The sequence below is a fragment of the Gambusia affinis genome, linkage group LG13 (assembly GCF_019740435.1).
Source record: "Gambusia affinis linkage group LG13, SWU_Gaff_1.0, whole genome shotgun sequence".
NCBI lineage: Eukaryota > Metazoa > Chordata > Actinopteri > Cyprinodontiformes > Poeciliidae > Gambusia > Gambusia affinis.
In genome coordinates this window covers 20,504,122-20,531,708 of record NC_057880.1, presented here as the reverse complement: position 1 = coordinate 20,531,708, position 27,587 = coordinate 20,504,122, and the positions used below count along the sequence as shown (strand labels likewise).

General features: G+C 36.6%; 1 protein-coding gene across 1 annotated transcript; it reads left to right on the top strand.

Moving 5' to 3' along the window:
- Positions 1–1,514: 1,514 nt before the first annotated feature.
- On the top strand, positions 1,515–23,286 carry egln1a (egl-9 family hypoxia-inducible factor 1a). The gene is made up of 5 exons (XM_044136936.1): positions 1,515–2,520; positions 17,094–17,213; positions 22,796–22,932; positions 23,009–23,076; positions 23,154–23,286. Exons 1-5 carry the CDS (start codon positions 1,834–1,836, stop codon positions 23,207–23,209), a joined length of 1,068 nt encoding a protein of 355 aa, XP_043992871.1. The 5' UTR covers positions 1,515–1,833; the 3' UTR covers positions 23,210–23,286.
- The last annotated feature ends 4,301 nt before the right edge of the window (positions 23,287–27,587 follow it).

The window sequence follows — 27,587 nt, the reverse complement described above, 5'->3', positions numbered from 1 at the left end:
GTGATTTTTTTTTTCCACCCCGCTAACCATTACCTGCAGTTAGTTCTGTTTTTCTTAATTTATTTTATCTTTAAACATTGATTCTGTACATCTCTCCACTGTTCGGTTCACAACTGAGAAACTTTTACTGTGTCAAATCAGAAACAGAAAATGTCATACATATAAAATTATTCATACCCCAAACAGATTCCCGTCTAAAAATAATTTTAGTTCAACAAAGTTTGTTTCTGATGGGAAATGAGACAGACAGCTCTGAAACAATAATAAACTAATGCAGAAACGTATACGACTTGAATGAAGAGTTGTAAAGTAAGAAAGAAAAAGTACTTCGTTATTGTATACTTACGTGGATTTTTTTAGTTTTCCGTACTTCACTTGAATTATCTTACTGACGTCTTTTTTTACTTTTACTTCCTACATTTTAAGAGAAATATCTCTACTTTCTACTCATTACATTTTCACATATGGCTTTATTTCCATGATGAAAAAAAAAAAGAAAAAAGACGCAGAGTCATATCAAATCGGAAAAAAGACCAGATTTATAGTTGATACTTTGAACCAGGCGCGCCGGATGTTGATACTGTGTTATAAACACTTTTTATGGTTCCAAGATTTGCAGACTGGCAATCAAATTCATAATTCGTGTAAGGTTGTTTCCGATGTTAATCTTCGAAGCTTAAGGTTGTCCCCCATGTTAAACTTTATCCACCAATGTTTATCGTTATGGGTCGCTATACCATAAGTGTTATCCTGGCTGTTTAATGCCATCCGGGATATTTAACTTTATCATGTTTTTTTTGTTGTTTTTTTTCATTTAACTTCTTTAAAAAAAATTAAAATAGGATGTCAACAACACCCATGCTGTTCTCAGTAATCAATGTAAATATTTGTTGGCATTTCATTAATTAGCACATTTTTAAAATATGATTATTGTGTTCTAACAAAAGGAGTAATCTAAATAAATCAAATTTATTTAGTAAAATATTCGTTGCAATTCATTTGTCAAAATTTGCTGTGACTCAGTTATAGCTATATGGACATATAAGGGTGCCTAAAGTCGGTCCTCGAGGTCCCGGCATCCTGCATGTTTTAGTTCTCTCCCTGGTTTAGCACGCCTGCATCAAACGATGGCTCATTAGAAGGCCCAAAGGGAACATTGACTTGCTGAGGAGGTTTTTACTATCACTAGGGAGAGAACTAAAACAGGCAGGATGCCGGCCCTTGAGGATCAACTTTGGGCGCTGGATGCTTTGCATATTGAGGCATTCCAAGCGGACTTCCAGGACTTAAAGGAGCTTTGTTGAAGCTGAAAGAAAATACAAATTGTCTCCATTACATTTTAAGCATTGGAGAATAAAACTACTTTGAATAGATTTATAGAATAAATGAGTATTACTGATTCATTTCAGTTTAACTTTGGAGACACGTGTCTCTAAAGTGCATTTGTCCGGCAACCCTTGAAGGGAGCGCTGGGGGCGGAGCTTGTTCTCCTACGTGACGGTGGGCTGGGCCGGTGACTAACAGTACACACGTAGCTGCGACACGCAGCACAGCGAAATCAACAGCTAGCCCGTTGAAATGCCTCCGGGAGACCTCGACCCACCCCTCAATACTCGTCCGTGGGAGCACATTGTTGTTATACTTCACTGGTAGGACCGCGTGGAGACGGAATGTGTCCAGTAAAATGCCGACTTTTTGAGTTTTATTCCCCCGTTTCGCTCGGCGCAGCGAGGCAGAAGCAGCGGGTCTTTTTCCAAAGTTGACGGTTAGCAGCAGGGCGCGTGTGAAGGATCGGACTTAAAGGAGCAGTACACCCCGCTGCAGCCTCCCAACATGGAGAAGCAGCAGAGCGATCTGGACCGCGACAGACAGGTCTGTGAACTTTGTGGAAGAATGGAGAACCTTTTAAAGTGCGGTCGTTGCCGGAGTTCCTTCTACTGCAGCAAAGAGCACCAGAAGCAGGACTGGAAGAAACACAAGCTGATTTGTAAGGAGGCGGACAAGCCGAAACAGAAGCCTGGAGACGGTCCATTGGCGAGGGACAGCAGGAAACAAGAAGAAAAGAAAAGCACGGAGCAGGGGGATTCTGCAACCGTACCCCTAACTCCAAACACAGAAGCACCTGCTGACGAGGACGGACCGGGAGAACTGGGGTCCAACACCCCCACCACGCCTAACGGCCAGACCAGCCTCTCCCCTCAGAAACTCGCAACGGAGTGCATCGTCCCCTGCATGAACAAGCACGGCATCTGCGTGGTGGACAACTTCCTAGGATCAGAGACCGGACTGGGCATTTTGGAGAACGTCAAGTCTCTGTACAAGACGGGCAGGTTCACAGACGGCCAGCTGGTGAGCCAAAAGAGCGACTCCACTAAAGACATCCGAGGGGACAAAATCACGTGGATAGACGGGACAGAGTCTAACTGCGAGAAGATCAGCTTCCTAATGAGTCGGATGGACGACTTAATCAGACACTGTAATGGCAAACTAGGGAACTACACTATAAACGGAAGGACAAAAGTAAGTATGACAGAAGGTACACACGCATCGTCATCATTAGTTGGATCAGAAACCTTCATGCAGTCATCAGATTCTGTTGTTTGTCACTTAAAATGCATCATCCCTGACTTTTAGTCATACACTACACTAATAATTCTGGTTTATTCATAATGTATTTATAACGAAAAACTGGCCCTCTAGACTAAACATTAAGTGTGGTTAAATATTATGTTATCAATCAAATCAATGCAGTTCTTATCTGTCTACTGCCAAATTATATCAATCAGTCCCTCCAGTTTCTTGCGAATTAAAGTGGACTCAAAATCACCGACTCCCCATACTTTTTTGTACTAATGCAGATATGGGAGGTTATTTCGGATTTTCTCAAAAATTGTCAAAATTTTTTGACTGGTACTAAACATCTGCCTCAGCCTTAATTGATGTCAGATTGTAGTCCATGATCTATATAGTGAGTAATAAAAAGTCACATTTACCGTCGAAAATAAGTGCAAATATTTTCAAATTAGTACCACTAACACTTTAATTTTTATTGCAAAAAATCATAAAAACAATAAAAAATTATGGAGGGATGTCAGTATTTTTTTTAATTTTAAGATTTCAGTTATATTTTTAACAGTTTGACAGGTTTTATCAATACATGCTGGCACAACCAGGCCTTTTAAGAGCATTTATGATCTTGATTTGGCCAAAGATGAAAATTAGTTTGATACCGTTGTTATGAAGAGTTGAATGAAACCAAATCAACATTGTGTTGCACCAATCAGGGTTTCTTTTGGTCATTACTGATTTCCTATTCTCTTCCATTTTTGTCCATCTTTATTTCTCAGAAGGAACATACCATATAAAAGTAGGGGTGCACTGATTGTAGTTTTCTGACTGATTGCTGATTACCGATCTTTAATAAGCCTGACCTGCTGAGTTTTGTTGTTTGAAATGTTGTTCTGTGTAGCAGTGGTTGATTTCTCTATTTAGTTTTTTATACATTTGCAGAAATGGATAAGATCTGTGGATAATATCGGCTCCCCATGTAAATATCTGCCGATCTCTGATGTCCCAAAATGAAATTAAATTAGAGGGGATTTATCATTGCACCACTTTATAAAAGTCAACGTATGTGCTCCATGTTTTGTTGATTTAAATGAATAGAAAAGGCATTCAGATTTTTATTATTCAATGATGAGGGACAAATTGATTTACTAGTACATCTTCATGTCATTTTGTTTGCTGATGAATGAGTCTTCAACAGGTGAATGGTTGATGCTGTAATCCTGGATTTAGCCAAGATAAATCATCAAAAGTGAAAATTCAGTTGCACCCATCTAGCTTTTCTTGGTTGACTGTGACTTTTGGTTTTATTTGTCAATTATGAAATAACAAGCAGCTGAATACAGAAAAAAATAAATATAAATAGTCTTGTTTTAAGTGCATCAAAGTATTTGCTCTTGATGTATGTGTTTCTAATCAAAAATAGAGGGGAGTTGTTAATTTTTAAAGCATTTTGATGCGTTGGAGGGAATCTGATTTTTCAGTATTCATCCTGCCAATTGGTCATGTTGGCTGACTTCAAACTGTGGCAAATTGATTGATTGCATTTCTTTGAATGTTGACTTGCAAGCTTGTTTTTTATTTTCTTTCTGAATGTGCTATCCAACACTTAAAAGAAAGAAATGCGATAAAGATTTCTTCATGGATCGAATAGTTTTGTGTCTAAGCAAAAAAATTCAAGAAATTACAGAATTGTCCTCATTTTAAAGGTGTTTGCATATGTTGTGGGGTGTCTCCGTTCTCTGTTGTTTTTTTTTTCTCTCGTTCTGTAGGTGTAGGAGCAGACTTTTAGGGTGTTTTCTTGTACTCTCTTTATATTTTTTTTTCTATCCATTCAATATTCTAAACTCCATTTATTCCTCTTAGCCGTTTTAACTTTTTCTCCCTTTTTTTCTAACTCCTTGCCCATTGCGTTTAAAATAAACTCAAAGTTTTTGGGGGTTTTTAATACCAAGTGGCTCATTGTAACAACTGGTAAAAAAAAAATCTTTTATTTGTACATCATGACCTATGTTTTAAATTGTATTTGATTTTTACTAAACTAAACAAATTTGCATCCGGTTGTTTGATGCTCTAATTTAGCTTTTAATAAATCATTCAAAATGCAACTTTGCTTTTTAGTTTGGACATATTCAAAATCTCAAGATGCACTTTAAAGAACCTGTATGTAGTTTAGAATAATTTATTCCTGTTTTGATGTCAGCGGGAGAGAATTGTAACGTTTCCCCAAAAACTTAAAAAAATAAATAAACATGCAGGTAACTAAAAATGAAATGAAACTTTATTTCAAACATGATAGTAGTATAAAATCATGCACAAGAACAAGGAATGCAAAAGACATATTTTTGTACCACAGTAGTCTTAACACGTTCGAAAAGGAGTAGGAAGAAGTAAGAAACTAAGGGTGTATGTTTTTATTGGAAGAGACACTAAAGCTCTAAAAGATGCAAAAAGAGTCATAAAAATGTATGCTACTGGTGTTATAATATATGGTACAGCCTAAATAGACAGAAAATTTGAAAGTTTTGGTTAAAGCGGTGAATAAATTACAGGATCGTTGCTCTATAAGTGACTGACCCGGTCCAACACAGGCAAGGTGTCCTGCTGTTCAACTGAACAACAACCATATAAGAAGTCCGACGGAGCCGTCCCACAGAGAGAGGAACGTTTCGGTTGTCAAAGTGTCAAAGTGCACTGACCAGGTTGTGTTTCTTTCTCTGAGGCTGTTTCTAAGAAAGTGACACAAGATTTCCCATGGTTCCAATCAGGCCGAAGCAAAGCTGGTTTGGCGTCTTCTTGGTCGTCGGCTTGCATGTGACCTGCAGCATTTCTGTTAACCAGATCTGGTCGCTTTGACCTCTTCGCTTGAAACTAAACCCGGGAGGAACAGAGCCGCTCCTGGCCTTTTCCTCTTCCACCTCTCACAGGGAAACGCTGCATGTGCACAGCCAGGATTTAAGTGAGAAGAGTCTGACGACAGTCTAATACATTAAATTATCGTTAAATATACCTTTCCCACATACTTTCTATTTTATTTTTGACTGTAAAAGGAAAGACAATTTGATGGACACTCAAACAGAAGCTGTCTTTGTTTGTGAGATTGAGTTTTTCCTGATTTATTATTTTTTTTAAAGATTTCAAAATTTAAGAAATAAAACAAAAACAGAAATATGAATCTTTCAGTGTCTAGTAACACTGAAAGTGTTACTAGTGTTACTAGACTGAAAGTGTTACTAGACACTTTTAAAAAATACCAAACACAGCTGCAAATTGAAAAACACAACATAATCAAGAAACAAGAGATTTGATTCCAATTTTTATACTCATGATAAAATTTATAAATGATTTTCAAAGTTTTAAAGACTTTTTTTTTTCTGATATTAAGCAAATAAATATAAATTTTCAAATTCAAGGAAAGTTGCAAGAAACATTTTGTGGCACTTAGCAAAGATAGATGATTTTGGTAATTCTAACTAACTTAAAAAAAGAGAAATTTGATCTGATTTAACTTCAGGCAGTGAAGGGAAAAATGTTTTTATTTAGTGTATGTAAATATTTGGGTTCAATTGTATGTGACTGAGGAAGAAACAAAACATTTATTTAAAACAATCCCATCATTTTCCATAACGTATCAAATTTATCAAGTTTAATTTAAACAAAAATAGGTTTGTGGATAAAATTCTGTAACTTAAATTACAGGTATTTGGTTAGCTTAGCTGCCTGACATTAAATAAATTTTTTTTAAATCAAAATATAATTTTCCAAAAATTAAGCAGACTGCACTCTAACATATTGCACTGAGTTTTGACTGAAAATAAAATACATACTTTACAGTGTTAGTGCATTTGTGTTTTGTAAATCTCTACAACTTTAAAACAAAACTACAGACTTTGTTCTTGCACAAAGTGCCTTTATATTAAAATATGAACAATCATCAGACAGAAGGATCTAGTTAACTGCTTAGCTGTGCGGTGGCCAAGTGGACATGTAATGCGATCTGCTGTACAATTTAAAACTCATTTTCAATTTAATTTTTTTTTTTTTTTTTTAGCATTTTTAATAATTTCAGAATTCCCAGGACTAGGAATTGTGATATTTGCTTTTAGATATTATTTAGTTTGATTCCCTGTAGCTGGAATCATCATTCCAGGTTGGGCTTGACTTCCTCACCTGCTGCCCTTGCTGTTTTGGCAAACACTCGGCTGGACTATGATCGGCAGAAAATGGCATGACTTGCACAGATTGTGAGTCGTGACTATCAGTGACTCAAAGGGATACAAAACAATGTTGGCGCATTTCAGATTGGAAGACACAGGAGGAAAAGATTGTGCCCAAATATGTATTTAATGCCATTGTGTTTGTTTCCTTTTCTCGCTTGATAACATTCCACAGACGTTTCTCTGCATGTTGGCTGCTTTCTGCGTCCATTATGATATTATTAGGAAGTTTAAAGATTTTATAAACAGCATGTTTGTTGTGCATGTAGAATGTTGGTCTTCCTTCATGTTGGAGTTTTGGTCATAAGTACGTCTTTGAAATGGACCAGTTCCTGGCAGTGATGGTGACTCAAGTTTCAGACTCTGACTGGAGCGGCACTTGAGCCACAAAACAAAGACTTCAGACTTAAGACATGTTTCCACTATGAGTTCCTGAATGTTTTTTTTTTTCCTCCAGTAATTATCCTCCTGGAACCGTTTTATCGACCTGGATTATTATGTGAGTTACAACTGGATTGCTGAAATCTGGGCTGTTTATGTAGATTATGTTCTTCTACAGGACCTCAAATTTGAGGATACATCTTCATCCATGGCATAAAATTAGCTCAGAATGTGATTGAAAACAGTATAATCAACCCAAAACAGCGTTTATCTCATTGTTTCACAAGGTTTCCTCTAGAAAACTTGTTAAACCCGGTGGTAGGGGTGCTCAGCAGTCATTCACTCAGTGACCTTTCATGTTTTTCAGTTAAGAAATTTTTAAAGTTGACATGACATTTGAAAATATCACTTGCTAATTATGTATGTGCAAGATTAATATAAATAAATAAGCAATGCTAAGCCTGGTGGGGAGACAAGTAAAGCCTGGTGGCCCACCAGGCTTGTAATACACTGGGGGAACCCCTGGTTTCATTTAAAAGTCTTAGGCTGCATCGGTAAAGAAAATGCATTGGTGGAGTGGATTTTAAATGTAGCGTACCAGATTGGAAAATAAATCACATGACCTACTAACTTGGTTTTAAAGAAGTTAACATATGAAACTGAAATAAAATCAATGAAAATTGGGAATAGAAACATATTTTTAATAATTAGGACCTCCAATATGGTTGATAGGAAGCTATAAGAACATTTATAACTATTTTAATTGTCCAAACAACAAAAATACCCTAATATGTTTTGATACGCACTGTGGAAAAAGTCTTAGCACTACAGCAGAAGCTAATGTGTAAAACTCTATAGTATGAAGGCCCACCGCATGGCTAATACTATGCATACAGTGGAAATTGGTGGTGGCAGCATCATTCTGTGTTGATATGTCAGTGGAAGAAACTGGAAAACTGCTCAGGATAGATGGGAAGATGATTGCAGCAGTCAGGGTTTCCCCCAGTGTATTATAAGACTGGTGGGCCACCAGGCTTTACTTGTGCCCCCACTAGGCTTGGAATTGTTAATTTAACAAAGAAATTTTAAATTATTACCTTTTTTTAAAGACATTATAGTTGGTGTTTAGGCATTAATCTTCCAGTCTTCCAGTAATGCATAGCTATCAAGTGATATTAGAAAATTTTCTGTCAACTTTAGACATTTTTTTGTTTTAACTCAAAAACACGGCTGGCGGCTGGATGACTGCCCTAGCACACCTCACACCGGGTTTTGTGGGTTTTCTGGGGGAGACCCTGGCAATTTATTCTCCTGAGCATCTTTATTTATGCCTTAAATATCACTTAAGGCATAAATAAAGGTGTAATTTATCAGCAGACCCAAAGTGAAATGGAATGACTTCAGGACAGCTTTGTAAATGTTTTTTGCCAAACTGCAAATTGTATTTTAAGAATTTCCTATTGACTCTTGTTAAAATGTTTGCACAAAATACAAATCTGTCTAGCATGCGTTCTTGCAGGGATTTTCCTGGACTTTGCTTACTCAGTAGTTTACAAAGGCACTACAGTGATCATGTTTTATTCGGCAGAAACCTATTTAATCCAGACTAAAGCAGATAGTCTGGTCAGAAGGTGACCTCTGACTCCTCTAACAGCCATACTGAAGGACGCATCCTGAAGTAATGCATCCATCATCATGTCTCTAACATAAAAGCATTTAGCATCTGGGTTGTTTCAGCACAGATAGCTGCTGCTAAAAATACAGTTTGCATGAAAAACAAAAATTTTGTGAAAGCTTAATTGCCGGTAGTTATTATAAACAAATATACCAACACTATAATATTCTAATGTCTTGAACCTTTCCAAAATTTGTTGCATGCATCCACAAAGTGTTTTACTGGGATTTTATCCAACAGGTAAATGCAAAATAGTGCATATTTATGAAATAGAAAAGCTACATGGCTTTCTCAGATGTGTTTTTTTTTTTTTATTCAGAAACCACATATCCAATTTTTTTTCACCTCACAATTATGAGTTATTTTGTAAAAAACCAGTAAAATACATTGAATTTTGTGGTTGTGATGTGATAAATGAAAAAAATTGAGGAATACTTTCGCAATGAACTGCAGAATATTTTTTCCTTTTTTTCCTCACAGAAGAATTGACGCCTAATGAATGAGTCATTGAATCAATGATCTGAAAAAAGGAATCGAATTCTCCAAGATGTTTGTTTTTATTTTTTGATTTACTCTCCTTATTGTAATAAAATTATAAGAAAATAGGCTGTTTAATCCAATAACTAAAAAGAAAGGAAGAAGGATATTTGTAAAAACTGTCTTGTGGTATGTCGGCGTGTTGCACAACAGCTTATTTTCTGTGAAATCTTAATTATAATACTAGGAAAGTGAGATACCTCTAGACACAATCCTTGCCCTCATGTCTGAGTTGTGGGTCGAAGGTGACTGGGTGTTTATTTTTGTCATTTTAAATGTGACAGACGAGGCGTGGCTGTGCGTTTTCATACGGAAGTTGACCGTTGACCTAAATCCTGAAGCCTTGGAGGGTATGGAGAGGAAAGGAAGTCTTGGAATGGCGCTCGACTCGCGCCCGAGCCAGCCATACGTTATGCTAAAGTCTTTCCTTCCGCTTGGAGCACCTTGCGTGCCACTTTTTTTCCTGTTTATTGTTTTACCCATCAGTCAGAGGGACCAGTCTGAGCATCCTTAATTGCATTCAAAGTTAAATATTAGTTTGTGGTGAATTAAAGCAGAGCAGGTTTATGCATTCAGGATTAATTAATTAATTGTTGGGATTAGTTAATTGGTTCTTGCACCTTCAGAGGTGTTTGTTTTTTGTCATTGGCCCATTGTTGCTGAGGACAGAGCAAAAGAAGCATAATGTTGAAACTTATAAGATTTTAGTGCAGCGCTTTAAGATCTAAAGTATTCATACCCCTTAAACCTTTTCACATTGTTCTTATGCTGCAAACACAGGCTCAAATTTTTTATTGGGATTTTATGTGATACATTTAACACAAAGTAGTACATACGTTGATTCCCCCAGTGTATCACAATCCTGGCGGGCCACCAGGCTAAGCATTACCTTCTTTTAAGCCTTTTTAAAATGTTTGCATTTTTTAAGACATTATAGTTGGTGCTCGGGTATTAATCTTCCAATCTTTTATCAACACATCATTATCAAGTGATATTTTCAAATTTCCTGTCATCTTTAAACATTTTTTTAACTTTAAAATTTAACTCTGGATGAATGACTGTCCAAGCACCCAACCACCGGGCTTAGCAAGTTTTCTTTGGGGGGAAACCTTATACATAATTATGAAGCGACAGGGAAAGGATACTTTTAAGCATTTATTTTGAAATAAACATCTGAAAATAGTGGTATCACCTCTGCTGTGATATCCATAAACAACATGCAATACCAACGTCCTCCTTGGGAATTTTCCTTATTACTGAGTGTTAATGTTGAGGTTCGGGATGACATTGTGGAGACGATGCATGGTATGTAATATTAGTAGCTAATATTGCAGTTTATGCAGTTCTTGGAAGTATTGATATTGGATACAGGCAAAATCTGAAATCTTGAATAAATTGTTCAGCCTTACTGCAAACCTACCAAAATGTGCCAATCTACCTAAACTGACATCTGGTCAACTATAAAAAAAACGTAACCTTTTGGCCCACATACAAAAAAAAACTGTTGTGAAATATATCAACCCTGAACACACCATGCCTATGATGAGACATGGTGGCAACACTGTCAATGCTGTGGGGATAGATATCCAAAGCAGAATTATTTTTTTTTATACTTTCCAAGTGCTTGTTGCTTTAGAGTAACACAACTAACAGCTATTTTTTAATTAGCCAGGCTGTCCCCTTTTACAAGGACTGTAATCAGTCATTTAGTATTTGCGTTTCCGTTACAATGTCTGAAAAACTGAATTGGAAAAACACAATTTCACAGCTGCAATGTTTCCATTAAATAAGAAATGGTTAAAATCTCACTTGAGTAAGTTTGTTCATGTGATGTCATGAAAATAACACGCCGCTCCACGATGCTCCAGCTGCTTCCTGCTGTCTTCTTCTTCGTGGCTTGCACCAGTGGCAACATCTGGCTGTTGATCATGTAACTTGTTTGATACAAAAAAAAAGTTTTCAATGCAGTTTTGCAAAATATACCTATTTCGATAAAACCAATAATCAGTCTCATCGTAGCGTAATCACTTTTTTAAATGGAAAAGGTTTTTTTTATATGTCAAGTTGTGCAGTTTGATGGTCAATGGAATCGCAGCTGGTGTAGCCTTAATAAGAATGATGACTGATGTTTTAGTTTCCAAGGAGAGTGATAATCAGAGGAGCAGTCATGAGGCTGTTGGTATCTCTGGAGGAGGTGCAGAGTTTCAGATCTTTGGTTTTGTTAAGAGGGTTTGGCTGTTAGTTGTGTGTACTGTGCAAATCATTCACATTTTACCAATAAACGGTATTTCTGCTGCAGTATTTCAAAGGTAATGCTAATATATGTCCTCCTATTGTTCAAACCCAACTGTAAACATTACAAGGGTTAAGTAGGTCATTTCTTTAAACGGGGATTTCCTTTAAGGCGACATCGTCACATGAAACAGCAAGGTCTTCCAGCCTGTGACCTGAACAGTCTTCATTCCCACACTCCTCGCTGCTGCAAGGTCTCAATCCCAACTGTTTGTGCTGCGTGTTTGGATAAGCATCTCTGCTGTAAAGTGAGCAGATCCCTTTTAGCTTTTCCGTTTCGCCATGCCCACTGATGTGAGCTTCATGGCTCACATCAGTGGATGCGGGGCGCTGAACTGATACAGCTCCGGTGATCGGGTTGTCCTCAGCAGTGATCGGGTCACTCTTGTTTGGATGTTGGTTTGTTAATGAATCATAACAAATGTGAGTCAATAAAGTTATTCTTCAATTGACTTTGCTTGGCTAAAATTTAAAAAACGTTGGTTACGTTAGACAAATTAGCATTTGGAAAAAGTACTTTTAGAGTTGTTAATCTAAATGGCTGTGTTGATGTGCCATAATAATTATAAAAGAACGTTCTTTATAAAATAAACATTAAAACTTATCACAAGTAATCAGGTTGGAGATATTCCACTTTACCTCCTGGAACGAGTTTATGTACAAAAATATACAATTGATTTAATCCGGTAATATAATTTTTTTTTGTTAAAGAACACTTTGACTCTTATAAATATATATATAAAGTTCTATACGACTCCAGGGCAGTTTACCAACTGTCTGCACTGTATGATTTGCCATTTCTTTTCTGCCTACTTAAACATGTCACCCCTTGAAGTGCTTAACGCTTTATCGATTTATTTGCCCTTGTTTTTCTATAGTGTTTTTAATATTTGCACAGATTTTGCTTCAGGACCAGTAAAGGTGCTTTCACACCTGTCCTCTTTAGTTCGTTTTAATTCACTTAATCTCTGATGGAGACCATAAAATCGAACTCTGGTCTGCCTAAAAATGTAGGTCTATTTGGTAGAAGTGAACTCTGGTGCGGTTCGAATGCATATGAATGCTAACTGGACCAGAGGCTGCTCCAAAAGAAGGAAGTGGTCCAAATTGCAAGGTATTTTGGGTAAATGCAACCAATATAATCGTGCAAGTCTAGCACTAGGGGAAAAAATGAGTCGTGGATTTTTACAAATGACAGAGAAATCTGACGCTACTCCATTTTTGTTTACATTTCTAGAAAAAGGAAGTTGTACTCAGTGTCTTCTTCAGAGGTTTCCGTCCCATTTCTTGGTGCAGCGCCACCACAGGCTTGGAGGTGTACAGCAAACCATAGCAGCTGGAAATGTAACAAATGTTACAACTTCAGTTCCCAATCAAACTGAGTCTACTGGACTATTGGGTGTGAAAATGCCCTAAAAAGTCGGGTAGTTAAAAAGGAGAAATGAGCCTTTTACTTTCTGATCTGTATCATGTAAATTGCATTATTACTTTCACTATTTCCCTTTGATGATTGTTGATCATGTTTGCACCGAGTTAACATGGCTTCTTTATGGTCTTTGCCTCCACTCTGGCCTCATTGAAGGCCCCTCGGAGCTTGGTTTGGTGACCTCTGTTCCTCCCGTTCCCTGCACGTAAACACCAGTTGGCCTCTGAAGCTGTGCTTGTGGAATGTAAACAAACAACACGAGGAGCAAGGTCAGCCGCTTAATGAGGGCCACAGTGGAACGCGGAAGAGTAAGTGGCTGAAAGAATGGAAGTGCAAGTGTATATAGGGTTAGGGGCGGAGAAGGAGAGGGAATAATATCCAGTGGAGAACAAAGGTGTCAAGTTGAGTCAGGATTGGTCTGAACTGTCTAAGAAATTTAACATCTGTAGTGACACTAATGTTTTAAATGTACCTTCCTCTATATTTCGTACCTTTGTTGAGGTTTTTGCTCCTACCTGAATGAGGATTTCATCTTAAGATGTGTCTCTTCTGTGTGCTTCAGCTTGTTAGGTCTCATGACCAGATCAAATGAAAGGCAAACTGGAATTAAACAGCACTTCATACCAGGTTGGCATATCCACACAATAGCAGAATGTCATGTATTGTCTGTGAATAAATTAAGAACACGCGTATTTTGTAAGCATTTCTATTTGCTTTTTACTGTGAAGATGTCAAAGCATGTCAAAGGCCCTCCATTTTGTTTAACAAGCATTTTTTACAGATTTTAATTATTTGGACTTTGAACTCTATGACAAAATATAAGAGCCAGGCTAGGATTTTTATTTAATATTTTTATAGAAACGTGGTCAATTATGTAATTATGTTATGTATTCTAAATATTATAAGAATACAGTTGTAGTAAAACAAGAATAAAATCAAGTAAAGTCGCAATATTAGAAGAATAAAGTAGTAATTTTAGGAGAACTCCAATATGAAAAATAGCTAAATTAAATATCTAAACTTTTTTTCTTAATAAAGCGACTTTTTCTCGTGATTTTAAGAGAAAATTGGTAAAATTGCATCTTTATGCTGTTAATATTGTTGTAATTAAACAAAATTTCACATAGTCTGGTCCAAATACTCCATCGTACAACTTGGGGAAGAGATAATTGAAATGAAATCCACTTTTTGAAAATTTAATTTTAAGGATAAAAAAAGCAAGAAAAATAAATATGTTAAGAAAAAGAGCTTTTATTAATAATTAATAAGATTCTGGTAAAAACCCCTGGGTGGTGCAGATAAGTGTGTTTTAAAGATGAGCTTTCCCTTTACATGCAGTGAAAAGCTGTGTCCGCTGAAGCGCGCCCTCCTTCTCTCTCTCTCTCTCTCTCTCTCTCTCTGTCTCTCTCCGTCTCGCACCTTAAGTCGGCCCACACACAGCCCTCACACACATCTGATTCCACACTTGACCCATCTCTAGCCTTGCAGCATGAGCCCGGGAGTGGGAGGGGTGACATAGCGGAGGATAAGCCAACCTTCCTCACGTTCTGCACGTAGCACAACCATTAAAATACTGCTCCCTCTGGAGGGAGGCCAGGAGTCAAAGTTTACAACAGTTCATTCCTCCCTGTGAGCTGCAGACCCACCCCTCTGCTTTCACTGTCTGTGCCCCTCTTTCTCTGCCCTTTTCTTTTACTCACAAAAACAACAAAAATAGTGGAAGCCCTTTTGTTGGCTGTGCGTGCGCCTCACTCAGAAGGAGTTTCTTCCAAGAACCTCCTCTCCTCTCTTCTCCTCCTTTTTATTTTTTCAAATGTTGGCGCAGCCTGACTCGTCATCGCCACCCCCCCTCCTCCTCTTTATGCTGTAGTTCTGTTGTTTTCTAGCTTTGAAGGCCCTGATATCATGCATTCCAGGGTTAACCTGCATCTCTGAAGATGTGAGCACAATGCCGACTGATGCAAGCAGCTCCGATCAGATGCGCAGCAAAACAAGATGGAGATGTGCGCATGTGTGTGATGTGAATGACTTTGCTTGTTCTTCTTTAAATCCAACTCGTTCTTTCATTTTCTGTACACATTTACTTTTGCTTTCAAATGCTCATACACCAATAACGTATTTTTTATTAAAGAAGAAAAGGTGAAGAGATTTACTGTTTATAATAATGTTGCTATGGTTTATGTTGATGCAAGGTCTTGAAAGAATGTGGCCCGACTTGTCTTTTGCCCACCGTATCACTGTTGATGCTGCAGTGCATGAGGGCTGATCTGCTTGTGTCGGTGCACGTTTACCAGTTACCTCAGATTCACTTTCAACTCAGACACTGTTGTTGTATTTAGCCATGCCCTTCCTACTCCTGTCAGGGTAAACAGCCGTTTTAGTGTCTCCAAACCATTCACATTTTTGCTCCTCTAGTATTTTTTTTGTTTTTTTGTTAATGAGATGCCAGAAAAAGTTGCAGAGCAGCCGTTGGGTCTTTCCAGTTGCCGGCAGAAAGAAAGTTTTCCCTCGCTTAAAACCGTTTCTCTTCATGTCAGTTTTAAAAACTCTGAATTATTTTTTAGCATTTTCCTGGTCATTGCACTTTTTAAAAGTTGTTCTTATGTGACTTTATGTCTGTCTCTATGCCTGTCACAATGCCACATTTTGCTGGACGATAAATTGTCCCAGAATTTATTGGAATAATCAATGAAGTTGGCATTTTGAGACCACTTTTAGTTAATATAATGAAAGTCTTCCCTTGCTTAAAACCATTTCTCTGCATGTTAATTTTAAAAACTATAAATGCTTTTAGCATTTGCCTAGTTGTTGCACTTTTTAAAGTTGTTTATATGTGATTATATGTCTGTAGTCCTGTCACAACACCAAATTGTCCTGGATGATAAATTGTCACGGAAATTATTGCAATAAACGATAATAATGTTGTTTTCAGGTAATATTATTATAATGCAAATTCACCCTCAGAAACTAATGAACATATATTTTTTTTACATTTTTTTTAGAAATTGAGACTTCTAAGAATAATATTAAGCTTCAACTTTGAAAAAACGGATATTCATCTTAGTTAAATATACTTCACTGTAGGAAACATATTCTTTAAAGAGGTTGCTTAGTGCTGTGAATGAAAGATTTAATGCGCTCAAAATGTTCAACATTGCACATAAAACTATTGTTTTGATTAAAGGTAGCCATTTTGGATTATGAGGTCCAGGTTATTATGGGTTATTTTGCCCATATCAAACTTCAACATTCACATACTTGAGTTAAAATGGAAAATAAATAACCTTTCATGTTCCAACCAAGTAAACACCACATGTTTATTTATGACAAAGCATAAAAAGCTTAAAATGTCCAAATCCTTTAGTATTAAAATGTGTCTTGACATTTTTAAAATGTCATAAAATGTTTAAGAACCACTGCTCACATTCATGAGATTCTTTTGATGCAACTTTATTCACCATTATTTTCTACTTCATTTCCTAATGGAAGCTTTTTGTTTTCTGCAGCTTAAAAATGTTTAAATAAATGTATTTTATTTTCCTGTTAGTCCGGGACTGTTCAAGTTATCACTTGTGCTTTTTCGTTTTCCTGCGGGGTATTGTTGTACTTCACCAGAGCCTGGATTCAGCATGCTGTTTATTCCAAAAAATATACAAGAACTCATGGCTTTCACTGCCAACTCCAAAGCAGATCATAGAAATCTTACTACAGCAGGAAAGGGCAAAGGGAAGTCATGCAGGACGATATCCTTGGTTTATTTTCTCAAATGTTTCAAAAGATTATTATGGGGCAGCCGGGTAAATGTGGCCTGTGCTTGTCTTCATCTTCAGGTGAGGAAAAACAAACCCAAAAAAAAAGTGTTTTCTGCATTCAGAGTATGAACAGGCTGACTTGAGTTTTACTCATACCTTTATGTTCATTAATTTTGAAGGCAGGTCACTGCTGGTTTCTCTGGTGCTCTGTTTGTACTGATCACATTTTTCCATCACTCTCTCTTCAGGCAATGGTGGCCTGTTACCCTGGAAACGGAACGGGTTATGTGCGCCATGTGGATAACCCCAACGGCGATGGACGCTGCGTCACATGCATATATTACCTTAATAGAGATTGGAATGCCAAGGTATGAGAAAAACGCTTCATCAGGTTTTTTTTTTTAAAGAGTTTGCAAAGTGTTGGGTTTATATACTTGTAGAATAATTTAAGAATTTTAATATTCTATAATTAAAACAAGACAAATATCTTTATTTTTGAAGAAACCAAAATCCCTAAAAAAAAAAAAAAAAAAATTAAAATGGCACCTTTAATCCAAGATGGCGGATTTCCTGTGTGGTTTGCAAACAAGAGGTTCTGCTGGGTTTGATGAGTGCGTGGATAAAAAGCAGGGTTTAGTTTAAAATCTTCTAGGGACTTAATGTTTGTTTGTTTTCCCTAAATAATCACATAAATGTGTTTAAGAGTAGATTTGTATTGTTTCCTGGAATTTTTGGTGCAGATTGAGTTAATATGTTTTTACTTTAGAAAATCACAACCTTCTAGAATAAATTAGTTTGGCTACACTTTAATTCAGGCTGTACAACGACACCAACCATCTAAAATCATCTTAAAATGCCTCAATCAAGTCAAGACCAGAAAATAGGGCTGAAACAATTAATAATTAATCAATTATTAAAATCATCATCTAATTTAATTGTCTGTTAATTGCTAATTAGAGTATATTCCGGTAGGTTTAAAAAATGCAGATTGCTGAAAATAACCCATTCAGAGCAGCAATTAAGTCAAAACTGTACAAAATACATAAATGTACATTTTGTATTCAAGACAAAAATACCTTTTTCTGCAAATAGAAAAACTCAGGTGAAATAAAGGTTGGCTATTTTACTTCATTTTTGGCAATAAAATGGCTATTTTATTATTTAAAAAATGTTTATTTACATCTTTTAATGTATTTCTAATATTTCATAAAACATTAAGTGGTTAAGTGAAAAATCTGTAGAAAGTCCCGGGAATTTTTTTTATACGATTAATCATCTACTAAAATAACTGTAATTTGCAGCCCTATAAAGAAGCGTACTACTCTTTCATTTCTTAATATTGCAACTAAAAGATGTGATAATGACGTAAGAAGGTCTTCAGGATGACTAAAAGTGAACTTCTCTATGGGAACGTCCTTCAGATTTAGGAGATCAGAGCAAACTTATCAAAGCCTAAGCAGCAGTAACTCGTATCTACAAATTATTGAGAATCATTCAGTCGCCATGGTAACCACCTCTTGATGGATGGGGCTGATCTTCATCACTTCCACTAACATTCAGAACGGTACCAGGTGAAAGGGATTTGGCATAAACCCACCGTCTGATGAAGAGACTTCAGCCACCAGCCTGCTAGTGCGTCCAGGTTTACGAGCGTTGCCATGGACACGGGCAAAGACAAAAAAACAGAGAACAAAGATACAATCAATGAGGGATTGCTTCTGGCCACGAATAAAGAGTGATATGAAAACTTCTTCAAACGATAAAGGCTCAGTTTATTGATATGCTTATTGATATTCTGCATGTTTTCCAATACTGTGACAGAAGATACTGATCGGTTGTAGCAAAAATTGGGATCGACTCCAAACACAGATGGCACAGGAATGTGTCACCATTGGTCAGGATTTAGCCAGATTAGTGGAAAAATGATAAAGAAATATTTACTGATGTAATAGATTTTATACTTTTGGCTTAAAGATCCTTTGAAATCTTTGTAATTGTTTTTCATTAGACTATGCAACGTATCAAAAGACGTAAAAATGTAGCAGCCAGGAAACATCTGTTCTTTTTAGCCATAAATGTTTATCAGACAGATAATATTTTATCATATTTTCAGAGATAAAGGTTTCTACCCTGTCCTGTTTGACCATAATCCAGATTAGTTTCAACATGGCCGGTTCAGGAATTTTAAAAATGTATCAAATATCCAATGTTTCCCCCAAAAAAACTTGCTGAGCCCAGTGGTTGGGGCGCTCAGCAGTCATTCATTCAGCAGCCAGTTTTTGAGTTAAAAATTTATAAAATTGACAGGAGATTTGAAAATATTACTTCATAATTATGGGTTATTGGAAGATTAACACCTCAACACCAACAATAATGTCTTAAAAATGCAAACATTGAAAAAAAACTTAAGTAAATAAACAGTACTTAGCCTGGTGGAGGCGCAAGTTAAACTTAGTGACCTGCCAGGCTTATGATACTCTGGGGGAAACCCAGAATATTTATTCCTGGGTGTCACATATCTTTGTTAAATTATCAACAGTAGTTTCCAGTCTGCATGACTTATGCACCCAAACCAGTTTCCTGATCTCATTACAAGCCCGACCTTTATGCCAAAACAACTTTTTGACTTTGGACTGTTGTTTTTACTACCGCTGGTTGTATATTCATCAATTTTCTTTAGACATAAGCTCCTAATTCAATACTACTTTTATGATTAGCTTACAAGTTGTTGTGTTTTTTTGTCCAGCCTGACTTGTTTTAACCCAACTCTACCTCTTTGTTTTGATTTTGGGGTTGTGAGTTTCTCATAGTTTTCCTTCTGGATGCATCAGCTTTCTGTTTTGACCTATGCACCTTTAAACAGCAAACAAGTGACGTGGCCTATTTTGGGGTCAAATCACTAAATGTAAAAGTATCTAACAGATGCCTACAAGTTATATTTATTTTTACCTTTTTTTTGTCTAAATTGGTGACATTTAAAAGCAGAAGTTTGCCAAAAGTGCTGCACAAAAACAAGACCAATCCAGGAACAGACATAAAAAGTTAAAAACGCTCTCAAGACAGTAACAAGAATTTAACTCGCACTGGACCAAACGATATAAAAAAAAAGTTTTTAAAAAAACATTTGAATAAAAACAAGCTGAGATTTAACTTTAACTTTTCTATTCCTCTACCAAACCCGTTTTCAGCCTAAATAAAATATTTATAATGAGTTGGAAAGTATTTTTTTTAATCCATACAGAGTGCTAATTCTTCAGAATTTAATATAAAATAATTTATACTATATTTACCCATTCGTTTTTTGAAACATTGTCAAAGGTCAGTCAAATTGGATTGAGAGAGAATGGGAATGTCTTCCCAAAGATTCCCAGTTGTATTTAGTTGTGGGCTTTGAATAGGCCACTCTAACACATGAATATGCTTTAATTTAAATTATTCTAATAAAGCTCTGACTGAATATTTAGGGTCATTGTCCTGCTGGAAGAATGAACTTCTGCCCTAGTCCCAAGTCTTTATTGGAGACATCTGAAGGTTTTTGGTTTCACTGAATTTTCTTTAGGGGTGTCAGCGTAAAAGAGTCTAAATCCAAATACTGTCCTCAGTTTCTGATGTCAACTGTATGATTTCCCGGAATATCCCAAACTTTTTGTAGAGTTTTTCTTTTGTTTGTTGTTGTATGGAGACATTAGCTTGGTTCTGGTTCTGCACGTTCACGTTCACATGATTAACCGCTGGTAAAGCGGTGAATAAAGGCCTTGTTTTTCAGAATGAGCCCTGATTTACTGTAAACCTTGATGCGAAAGATAAACAGCTCTACTGGTTTCTGCAGTGGCGGCACGTGACTTCCTCTTGTGAAAGCTTCTCTCAGATGTCATGAGGGTGTCAGGATTTTACCGCTCTGGTAGATTTTACCATGTTGCTATCACCAAACATCTCAGTTTTTATCTGATCGTACATATTAGCTTAGATAAGATAAATATATTATTTTGAAAAGGAACAAGAAAAATATCTGTGCACATGATGGCAATTATCTTACATGACCTTTAACCCACACATGTTATGTGCAGGTCAAACAGGTGTTAAACTTTGGTTTTCTTTTTTCTTTGACCCTATTAAGATTCCAGTGTCTCTGATTAATTTGCTGTAGTCACACCACCGGTATTCCCCCTATTCAACGCGCTTCCAATGGGAATAACATTACATGCACACCGAAAGGCGTGAGCGCTTTCAGCACATAAGGTTTGCGTGTGAAGAGAGGGTTCCATCATATCAGCAAAGTGAGAATTTAAGCAGTAGGCTTGCAGCAATCTGCTTTTTCACTCTCCAGATCCTTTATCCAGCCAGAGCAGTTTTCCTGTGGGTTATTCTTCCTATCCCTCCACAGGAAAGCTGTCCCCTGCTGCTGCTTCCTATCCTGGGCTTTTCTCCGAGCCTCGTGTTGCTCTGCCTTAAACGTTCTCGCTCCTCTTTGATCTGGTTTTAGATGGCTGACCGTCCCTTAAATAACCTCCTACAGGTACACATAGTTAAAATATATTGTCAAAGTTAGTTTCTGTTATTTACTAATTACATCCAGATACTGATAAATTCCTGGTTTATTTGTTAATAATTGTGGTTTAGAGAAAATGAAAACAGAGTTATGTTTCCAAAAACAGAAAAGAAAATCCAGTTTTTTCTTCATGGGGAAAAATGCTGACTGGAGAGATTTTCAGCATTGTCAATGAAATCTGAGCGATAAAATGGTCATTGCGAGAAGAAGCTTGGGAAAAGTTGAGTGAAAAGAAAAACTGGCAGGAAACTGTTGACAGAGATGACTTACGATTGTATTAGTAATCTATTATTTCTTTTTATGTCATAAATTTCCATCCATCCATTTTCTGTTCACTCTTGTCCCTAATGGGGTCGGGAGGGTTGCTGGTGTCTATCTCCAGCTACGTTCCAGGTCAGAGGCAGGGTTCACCCTGGACAGGTCGCCAGTCTGTCGCAGGGCAACACAGAGACACACAACCATTCACACACACACTCACACCTAAGGAGAATTTAGAGAGACCAATTAACCTGACAGTCATGTTTTTGGACTGTGGGAGGAAGCCGGAGAACCCGGAGAGAACCCACCATGCACAGGGAGAACATGCAAACTCCATGCAGAAAGACCCCGGGCTGGGAATCGAACCCACGACCTTCTTGCTGCAAGGCAACAGTTCTACCAACTAATAGTCATTATCATTAACAGTTAGAGAAATGGTACTAATGATATTAATTGGTATTATTAATAATAATATTTTAATATAATTGATATTGGTAATACCAATTATATTCATAATAATAATATGAATTATTAATATTTCTAATAATAATAATAAAGCAATTAACCGGACAAGAAAATAGTCCCATTCTGTGTATTTTTTTTTATTTAAACACTTAAGATTATATTACACAATATTAGACATAAAAATGAAACTAATCTGATTCAATTTCCTTTTTAAACAAGGAAAAAAAAACATTTAGCCTAAAATGCAATATAACATTCCTTTAATGTGCACCTAATCAGTTGCAGCAAAGAATGCAACTGCAGCTAAAAAAAAATAAGAAAAGCTGAGCCATTTCTGTTTAATTTAACACCAATACAATGTACGGCTAAATGCAAAATAGATGTTTTTTGTGCAGTTTTGCCTGTTTTACTGCAGGTTATCTTTTAAGTCTGTAAATATTCCAGTTAATGGGTTATTTCTGTAATTTCTTTTAATGCGAAGTATTAACTGCAGCTATTCAATACATCAAAAGTTCTATGTCCAAACTTTTTAATGGAAAGTTGAGTGGAAGGAGAAAGTGTCACAGTTGGAATTGCTTTTTGTCTAATGTGGATGTTCTACAGTAACTTCTGGTTTAGGGAGCTATGTTGGTGTTTTATTCCAAACCGTATCTAATGTCGATGTTCCTCTGCTGTCAGGAACACGGCGGCCTGCTGCGAATCTTCCCTGAAGGAAAGGCCCAGTTCGCTGATATAGAGCCAAAATTTGACCGGCTGCTCCTCTTCTGGTCAGACAGGCGAAACCCTCACGAGGTCCAGCCCGCTTTCTCTACAAGGTCGGCCTGAGACTGTGCACTCTGTGTTCAGTGGCTTTACTGTGGCTCACCTCGTTTCCTCCCCGTCTCTCTGCAGGTATGCCATCACGGTCTGGTATTTTGATGCAGACGAGCGAGCCAGAGCTAAAGAAAAGTACTTAACAGGTAGGACTCGCTGCTTTTTGGTTCCTGTTGTTTCATTGTTTTCCTGGTCTTTCCTCTGATGGCTCCTCTGTGTGCAGGTGCAGGAGAAAAGGGAGTTAAAGTCGAACTCAACAAATCATCGGATCCCAGCTAGTAGGACGATTGCAAACATCCATTAAGTGCTCTATCCTAAGAAAGTGGCCTACAGAAATCATGTGTACAACTGAAAAATCTTAATTTACATAAAAAAAACAAAATAGGAGTACAGAAATCAAATATACTTTACACTTAATCTGGACAGTGAATGTCATAACATTGTACTGAAAGGGATTGTATGCTTTTTTTCTCTTATTAACATAGTATGCATCTACAGTGCAGCTGAGCTGACTAAAATCAACAAAAAAAGCTTTAGATCCTCATAATTTGTTGATTTCTTAAAGGTACAGTATTTTGCTTTTCATGTTATCTTCCTCACATCAAATGGTTTCATAGGAAAGCTTCATCATCCGTGTCATTTTCCAGTAGTTCAGGAATTATGGACATAAAAAACAACAATCTCTGCCAGAACTGTTTTGGTTTTAAATCTGCAGCTTCAGGTTTTAATGGCCTTGCTTTTCTGTTTCACTCGGTAACATGAACTGTTTGGAGCCGCAGAAACTTCCATAAACATCATGACTGAGTGGCGTGCAGTGAGACCTCCTGTGATCCGCTCAGTACAAAGTAGAGTGCGCCCTCTACAGGACACTTGTGTACAGCACCTTTATGCTTGTGCCAATTTTTTATTTTTTTTTGGACCTGTGGATGAAAATAAGTTGCTGCTGCCGTGGCCGGATCTCTTCAGGTTTCAACTAGGCATGGGCCGGCGTGAGATTCACACGATGTGGTAGAGACGACTGAAAATAGCACAGCTTCTCTGTAATAAAACAAAAATACAGTTGTTTTCAAAATAATAGCAATGTGTCTAAAGAAGTGTTTGTTTTCATACATGGAAATTAATCTGCAGGTTTGTTTAAACAGTTACTCTAAGAACAGAAAATGCTTGAAGATTTAGCTTTCCAATGAGCTGCTGAGCTAATATTTAGTTATTAGCTCAGCAGCTCATGATTGAAGTCCAATCATCTTCAACACCTGTGGACAAGATGATTGGACTACATCACATGATTTGTTTAAATTTAAAGCTGCAGTATGTAACTTTCATAAAAAATGTTAAAACTTTCACCATGTTTGGACAGTATAATATTTGGTGGATAATCTGTGAAAAGATAATCTTTCCTCCACCAAAAACAACCAATCAGAGGCAGGAGGAGGGTCTTAGCACTGTCAATCAACCCCAAGTACTCGTTGCTCAATGTCCAGAAGCAACTTATTGTTATTGTTCACAACATGCTATGCTAGCTGAACCGTAGCATTTTGGGTGATTGACAGCACCAAGACCCTCCTCCTCGCTCTGATTGGTTTTATCTATCACTGGGAGAAGGTGGAGGGGTTCAATTTTTCCACAGATTATCTGTTACAACATGTTGACACAATCAACACAAAGTAAAAAATACATATATATTTCTAATAAAAGTTACGTACTGCAGCTTTAAGGTTTTGGGAACTGAAAGCTAACATGAGATCAAGGCTATTTTCTGTTTTACAAAAGCTGCTATTTTTATAGATTTTACTCTTCAGCAACAGGCAACGCAGCCTGTGTCCTTTAAGTTTTCAGACTGATCAAAGATCTCTAGTAATATATATGTAATACTATAAAATGAGACACAAACTCATTTATTTTCCTGTAGCCTATGTCATTTTCTCAACTGTAGTTTTTTTTGCGAATAATTTTGGCTTTAAGCAGCTCTCCTCCAAGTGTTGAAGTACTTAACAAATTTTTTATTTTTTTGAGATTTCTTGATTCATCCAAATGATAGTTCTCCCTTTTCTTTCTCATCTTCCTGGTTTTTGTTTCTATTTTGAAGCAACAACTTTTACTGTAAATCAGACTCGCCTGTCTGCAACGCTGTTGTTTTAAATAAAAACCCTTTTAATTATTAATTCAGCTGCACAGAACCTGCAGCATTAACGGCATCACTATGGCTACTAAACATTTGTAATTTATTTCTCGTGTAGAAATGTAAATTCTACTAAAACCGGTGTTATAATCTGGTTGAGGTTGGACTGCTATTATTTTGAAGACAGCTGTACATGACATGATGAATAACAATAATATGAAGTAATCGTATTATTTCAGAAGCTAATGCTTCTGAAATAATGATTACTACAAATGTAATCCCTAAAAATTAAAGATGAAAATAAAAAACAAGAATGATCAGAATCAATATTTTATTTTTATTTTTTAAACAAAAGATATCTGATTAATTAGGTGTGGTATTTACTCTTAACTGGCTTTTGATCTAAAAATTATTTTTTTTTAAATGCTACATTAATGGGAGGTGCAGAAAGCTGCATTTGTTTTTATTAATAACAAAAGAGAGCAGTTACCCATTTCAGCCAGCTGACCTGCAGTGCTCAGAAGCAAGTGGTAGTCCACTGTTATGTGCTTTAGAGAGCTGGAGAAAGCACTAGCCAAATGTTTCTGCATACTGATGGTCAGCAACAAGTGAGGGAGGGGCAGTGATGCATTACATTTCTCTCTGACATCAAGGATGTTTTGAGATTTTATTTAGTTATTTTAAAGGGGCAGTATTATGTAAAAAAAAAAAAAAAAGACTTTTTGAGCTTTACGTCATGTTATAATGTGTTTAACAAATAAAAACATGCCTGGAGTGTTGCTTTGATTCTTTCATGCATGTTTGAGAAATCCTTTAATCTCCATGGCAACCATTCAGCTGTGGAAAACACCTTCGAGGCGCAGCTCCTCTCCCCACTCAGCTCCTTCAGACTAGCCAGCAGCAATTATCACACACCCGGTGTAACTTCATCTTCTGAGCTCATTATATGGGCTATTTCGGTTACACAACGTTATTAAAGGGTTAATAGAAGAGCCATATTGTGATGGCTTCCTGAAGGCGGCTTGTCAGAAAGATCAGGAGTTTTTAAAGAGACCGAGGCTCAATTTCATCCAAGTCATGTTTGACATACAGCTCTGAAAAAAATTGATAGACCGCTTCAAAATGATCAGTTTCTCTGCTTTTACTTTTTATAGGTATATGTTTGAGTAAAATGAACATTCTATGAACTACTGACAACATATCTATGAAATCCCAAGCAAAAGTTTAGTATTTATCTGCACAAAATGATGATAAACATGCAGTGCTTTCAGACCTCAAATGATGCAAAGAAAACGGGTTCATATTCATTTAGAAACATCAATACTAATGTTATAACTCAAGAAGAGTTCAGAAATCAATATTTGCTGGAATAATCAATGGGGTTCATTTTAACCAGAGCTGTAGATGTAGCGTTTTTATACGAACTGGAGGTAACATAGTTACATAATTGTGCTATAAAATGGCACCGTGTGCCCGGAAACCACATAATGCTGCCCCTTTAAAGGTTTGTGCACGATGCCCATGCCTCGTCTCAGACTGACCCACTGGATGACAAAATGTGTTTTTGTTGGATGTGATGTGAAGGCTGGAAGGTGGTCTAAAAAAAGCTAAATCTGCCTCATTAAAACAAACAAACAAAAACTGAAGACACTCAAGAGTTTGCACCTTATTACTTTAGACCCTGGATGTAGTGAAGGACTAACATCTTTGTGCTCTCAGCTGTTTTGGGTTCCACGCTGCGTTGGTTGCAGCTTTATTTCCTCTGCTGTTTTTCATTAGACATTAGGCAGAAACTCAAACTCCAGCTGACCTATATGTTTTCAGTCTTACTTTTCCAAAAAAATAAAAAAACATATTTTCTGCAGTATTAACTGTTTGTAATCTGTCAATATTATCCGGATCAAATTTCCAGGATTCTGCATTGCTCTCACTAATAACTAAAACAAACAGTGTGATAAACATTTTTATTACTACCTCAGTCGGTGCATTGTTTCATAAAATGCTTTTTTTTTTTTATGTACCTGTTTAGTTATCTGGTTCGTTTGTTCTTGATTATTTCCAGAGCATTTCAAGACGGTCTTTACATTTCTAGAGTTAATATTTGATCGTTAAGCTGAAGTCTTAACGATCAGAAACATTATTATGTATGTTGTGCTTTTTAGAGTGCTCTCATCTTTGAAAAGCTCCTCAATAAAATTGAGAGGAAATCGAAACGCGCCTGGCCTGCTGGTCTTTCTCTTCTGCCGCTCAACAAAAACTTCACTTTATCCAAAACTTGAGAATTTTGTTTTCTGTCTTCAACTTAAATATATTTTTAAAGGTTCATTGGCTGCATAGAAATGAAAGTTTAATTTTTTAGGGTTTTTTCCTCTTGAATTATTTGTGTAGGAAATTAAATTCAGCTTTTATCTTTATGAACAATCAATCAAAACATCCAGCCATTAATTAGAATAATCAATTTCATTTTCATATTTCCAGCCAACACATTAGGAAACTCAAATTATATTCTTAATTATAAATTGTGTTAACTGGCTTTTT